This window comes from Triticum urartu, chromosome 6, assembly GCF_003073215.2.
Source record: "Triticum urartu cultivar G1812 chromosome 6, Tu2.1, whole genome shotgun sequence".
NCBI classification, from domain to species: Eukaryota; Viridiplantae; Streptophyta; class Magnoliopsida; order Poales; family Poaceae; genus Triticum; species Triticum urartu.
In genome coordinates, this window is record NC_053027.1 from 102,215,785 (window position 1) to 102,220,856 (window position 5,072).

Here is a 5,072-nt window from a genome sequence, read left to right on the forward strand (position 1 = left end):
ATAATTTGCACATGTACCCAACATGCTCAAATACACATACATAAAAAAGAGAATTTGTCTCAAAAAATAATGGAAACAAACACACATGAAAACATGAAACAAAATAACTGGACCGGAAAATTTTAGGCGACTGCCCAATAGCAAAATTGCAACACTAATATTTATGTTTCTCTGTAAATTTATGTTGATAGAGAAACATAAATAGCAGTATCGTTCACTCCATCAGGCATAAGACCAGTATAAAAAAACTTCAAAACAACAACAATGATTTGTGTTTTAAGAATTAACCAGTTCCTCTAGTAGAACCTAGCAGGTAGGCCATCTGAGCCCCGAGCTTTAAGTGGCCCTATTTGAAATAAAGCATCTGAAACTTCTTTTTTCCTGAAAAAGGCCTACACAAGGCCTCGTTCATATTCTCTGTCACCCTTGTTTCAATAAACTCATGCACCATCGCTGGAGAAATAGTGGGATCTTTAGTATATTCCTCTTGAAAATCTCTATGAATTATCTTTATCATTGAAGCAAATTGAGAGGTGATTCGAATCCAATCAAAACTGAAACAAACGGGGGCTTGCTATCCTTGTATGTATGTGTCATGTACTAAGAAAGTTCGAGCGCATGGGTGCCAAATCTGATCCATCTTTTCCCTCACAAAAGAAATTTTCTTTTGAAGGGTAGAAAAATATTATCTACTACGTATATTCACAGAGACGTGTGTGTGAACATGTCAGGTTGAACGCGCCGCGCGCAAAAAACAGCTTTGTCGCGCGTCCATCACCTGGTTTGGCGCGGCGCGCGGCGCTAACTCCAGCAGCCGCGCTAAGATGCAGCGCGCGCGCGTCGCTCCAGCAGCGCGCAAAAATGCAGCACGCGCGCTCATTTTTACAACATTTTCGGAAGCATAGATAAATATTAGGATAATAAAAAACGATAAATTGTATAGATAAAAAACGATACAAAGGTATTTTACATCGGTGCAACTAGATAGATAGTTCGAAAGCATAGATAGATAGAACTACGGTGCAACTAGATAGAAACTACTACGGCATACATAGATAGAAACTACTCCAAGTCGCTACCATCATCACCATTCTCGTCGGTGTTGTCCGAGGTATCGAGCCATATGTCGTCCCAACGTTCATTGTCTGACGTGAAGATCGACCTCCCACCTGCTTCAACGATATCGCACTGCGCATTCGCCAATGCCTTCCGCCGACGCCGGTCCGCCCGCTCCGCGCGGCGCCTTGCCGTCCTCTCCGCCCAGTAGGCACGCTCGTCGGCGACGTCCTCCGGGTGGCGACGGCGCCACTCCGCCATGGCTCGCTCGTCCTCCTCGGCGATGAGAAGGCGGCGGCAGCGCCGAGCATGGTCGGCACGGTCCATGTCGGTGATGAGACGCGGCGGAGGGGCGACGCGCTGCGCCTGCTCGCGCGTGAAGACGTCCCGGAAGTTCATCTGCGACCGGGGCCTATCCAAGCGCCACGCCGCTGCCTCGTACGCGCGGGCCGCCTCGTACGCGCTCCGGAACGACCCGAGGCCGAGCCGGACGTCGCCGGACCGGATCTCGACGGAGTACCAGCCGTTGGGGCGCTCGCGGACGCCGCGATAGCCCGAAGAACCCCGGCGGCGCGACGGCATGGTGGCGCGGGAAGCGGCGAAGCGGCGAGGTTGCGAGGGAAGGGCGCGTGGCTGTGTCTGTGCGCGTGGCGAGCGCGGCATTTTATAGGCGCGCGCGAAGCGGCGTGCCAAATCTACCGCGCCGCGTGCCGCTTTCTTTCCCGCGCGCGGTAAGTTCCCGCCACTGCTGGAGTGCGCGGAACCAGCCGGCGCGCGCTAAAACCAAATTTTACCGCGCGGGCGCGCCTTTTGCCGTACCTGTTGGAGATGCTCTAAGACTCGTACATGTGATGGGGTGACTTTCCAGCGGTCATTGGTAGGATCTTTCATTGCGCACCTAAAGCAAAGAATTGATCTCTGATCTTTTACTTGACTTGTAGTCCAAACTTCTTCTGCATGCGCATGCATGCATGCAATGAAAGCAGGCCAATACTTCGTGTGCATGCTGATCATCTTTGATACGAAGTTCGAAGATCAATCGAAGTGAGCAGCGAGCCCAGCGATCGAGCGCCATGGGAACCAGCCTGCTGAACCTTCTCCTCATGGAGGTGGCGGCCATCGTGAGCATCATCCTCCTGTCCCTCCTCGTCGTGCTCAGCTCCTACCGCCGCCGCGCCGGCCACCCCGCGCTCCGCCTCTTCGTGTGGGCCGCGTCCACGCTCTTCCTCCCGCTCGTCTCCTACGCCGTCTCCGCGGCCGCCAAGTGGGACGCCGCGCGCGTGCCCCTCCTCCTCGCCTGGACCGTCTTCCTCCAGTTCCTGCGCAACACCATCGACACCGCCCGCTCCTCCTCCCTCACCATCGACAGCAACGCCTCCGGCGGCAGCAAGTTCCGCCCCTCCGTCGAGCAGCTGGCGCGGATGGGCTGGGTGGCGTTCCTCATCATCAGCAGCGGCGGAGAGGCCGGGAGCCCGCAGCTCACCGGCGTGCTCCTTTGGCTCTGGGTGCTCAGCCTCGTCAAGCTCATCCACCGGCTCGTCGCCGCGGAGCTCGCGAGGAACTCGTTCGCCGTCGGCCTCAACGCTTACCTCGTCTCCGACTACATGAAGCAACTCCATTGCCGAGAGCTAGATCATCCAGGAGAAGACAGCGCGCAAGACGGCGTGCCGCCTTACCTGGTGATGGGCGAGGAGAAGCTGCATATCGAGGCCAGGCCGCATGGGTACCAAATTGGCCGGACTTCTCAGGCGCCGTCGTTGTGCGCCGATGCCGGGCACGTGGTCACCATGGACCGGATATGGCGCCTTTTTTCCGCCGGAGACTCGCTCCTCGCGTCCTATCCGCACACCAAGGATCTCTGCCTGTCCTTCGCCCTGTTCAAGCTGCAGCTCCGGAGGTTCCTCGGGTGCCCCCTCGCGGAGGTGGGCTCTCGCCGAGCTCTCGCATTCGTCCACGATGGCCTCCTCGCGGGGAGCCCCGAGAGAGCATTCGGGGTGATCGAGACCGAGCTGGCCTTCCTCGCCGACTTGCTGTACTCCAAGCTCACCTCCTTCTACGCCAGCGGGTGGTGGTTCCCGGTGCTCAACTCCATCCTCGTGCTCGCCACGTGGCTCAGCTGCCTCGCGGCCGGCGGCGCCATCGTGCACGACATGACCACCCAAGGCACGGCGCTCGCCGTGGACTACGAGCAGCTCAGGAACTACCTGCAGCGCCACGACACCGTGTTTCACGCCATCGCCGGCCTCGACGTGCTCGTCACCGTCTCCTTCATCGTCGCCATCGTCTTCACGGAAGGGTGGGAGATCGCCAACTACGTCCGCTCCGACTGGATCAAGGTGGCCACCATCTGCGAGTACGCGCGCCGCCCGTCGTGGCGCAGGTCGCGGTGGACGCGCGGCAAGCTCGCCCGCGTCCTCCGGTTCAACTCCGTCCAGCGCTGGGACGACCGGTTCGGTCAGACGTCCGTCCTGCAGACCCGCATGTGCTACTGCGGATGCGTTTCCCGGCAGGTCGACCGGATCTCCAAGACGTCGGTCCCCGTGCCGCCGTCGGTCAAGGCAGCCATCGTGACGACGCTGAGGACGAACCACGGAGCACTCGGGAACGGCGTGCTGTCGTTGCAACGGAGCGGCGTCGCCGATAAGTTTACCTGGGCTTGCCGTGTCGGCGCCGGCGGCAGTGGTGAGAGAAGCATCTCCGAGCAGATCCTCGTGTGGCATGTCGCCACGAGTTTGCTCGAGATCAAGCGCTCGGAGGCAGCTGCTCATGGCAGCGACGACAACGACGTCGAGGACGGCGGAGACTGCGACGACACGGTGGTCGTGGCGACGCACCTGTCACGGTACTGCGCGTACCTCGTGGCGCTGAAGCCGCAGCTCCTGCCGGACCACCCGGCGTGGACGGAGGAGCTCTACGAGGGCGTCGCGGAGGAGGTGGCGAGGGTCCTCGCGCGCTGCGCCGGGCCGTTGGTGCGGTACGAGCGCGCGGCGACGTGCCTCGGCGGGAGCATGAACGAGACGCTGCGGAAGGCTTCGAAGCTCGCCCGGCAGCTGGCCGAGGAGGTCGGCGACGAGGAGGCGGTCTGGAGAATCCTGGCCGAGTTCTGGGCGGAGCTCATCGTCTTCCTGGCGCCGTCGGAGAACGTCACGGCGCATGCCAAGTCGCTCCGCCGTGGCGGAGAGTTCATCACCGTGCTTTGGGCGTTGCTCGGGCATGCGGGCATTGTTTGTCGTCCCGAGAGTGATGTCGAACACTCGCGTTAGCTGATAATGTCATCATTTGTATTTCTTTATATTTGTTTGATTGGGCGTGTATATGAATATCAGTTATTAACCTACTATGAATACTGTATGCATTTTTTTCAAAACTATGACATATTTTATAGCATTTTCGGAAACTATAGCATAATTTGGATAAAAATCAAAAGTAGCACCTCGCCGGCCACGTGCTGGCCGAAATGGGAGTTTTCGGCCATCTCTAGGTCGAAGTAGCCTTTTCGGCCTTCCCTTGGCCGAAATGGTGGGGACCTGGCAAAAAAGAAACTTTTTGATCAAGTGTAGGCCGAAATAAACTTTTTGGTCAAGTTTAGGCCGAAAAATCCTTTTTGGTCTCGTGTAGGCCGAAGTTGCATGGCTCATACTTTAGGCTAAATTTATTTTCGCGCCACCCGTTTCCCGCCAACCCCTTCCCACCATATGTTCCCGCCACCCGTTTCCCGCCAACCCCTTCCCGCCATATGTTCCAGCCACCTGTTTCCCGCCAACCCCTTCCCGCCTTATGTTCCCGCCATACTGCAGTCATTCTTTCCCGCCATTTTCTCCTCTCTATCTACAAAACCCCCTTCAGGCGGAGGTGGATAAGCATTCCAGTGTAGTGTAGTCGAGATGTCCCATTATCCATTCGATCGTGGTTTTCACCCTGAGATGAGCAGGACTCTTCTGAATCTAGCTACCGATTTCAGGATGGACAATAGGATAGTTCCATGGGATGAACTCACCGGTAGTGACACCATAATG

The 5,072-nt window shown here is 57.2% G+C and overlaps 2 protein-coding genes across 2 annotated transcripts; one reads left to right on the forward strand and one right to left on the reverse strand.

Annotated features, from left to right (window-relative positions):
• Window positions 1-989: 989 nt before the first annotated feature.
• LOC125512555 (dehydration-responsive element-binding protein 2C-like) lies at window positions 990-1,641 on the reverse strand. The gene has a single exon (XM_048677651.1). The coding sequence runs from the start codon at window positions 1,636-1,638 to the stop codon at window positions 1,063-1,065; it is 576 nt and encodes a 191-aa protein (XP_048533608.1). The 5' UTR covers window positions 1,639-1,641; the 3' UTR covers window positions 990-1,062.
• A 450-nt stretch (window positions 1,642-2,091) lies between these two features.
• Window positions 2,092-4,360, forward strand: LOC125516167. Its single transcript, XM_048681651.1, has one exon. It carries the CDS (start codon window positions 2,130-2,132, stop codon window positions 4,317-4,319), a length of 2,190 nt encoding a protein of 729 aa, XP_048537608.1. The 5' UTR covers window positions 2,092-2,129; the 3' UTR covers window positions 4,320-4,360.
• The last annotated feature ends 712 nt before the right edge of the window (window positions 4,361-5,072 follow it).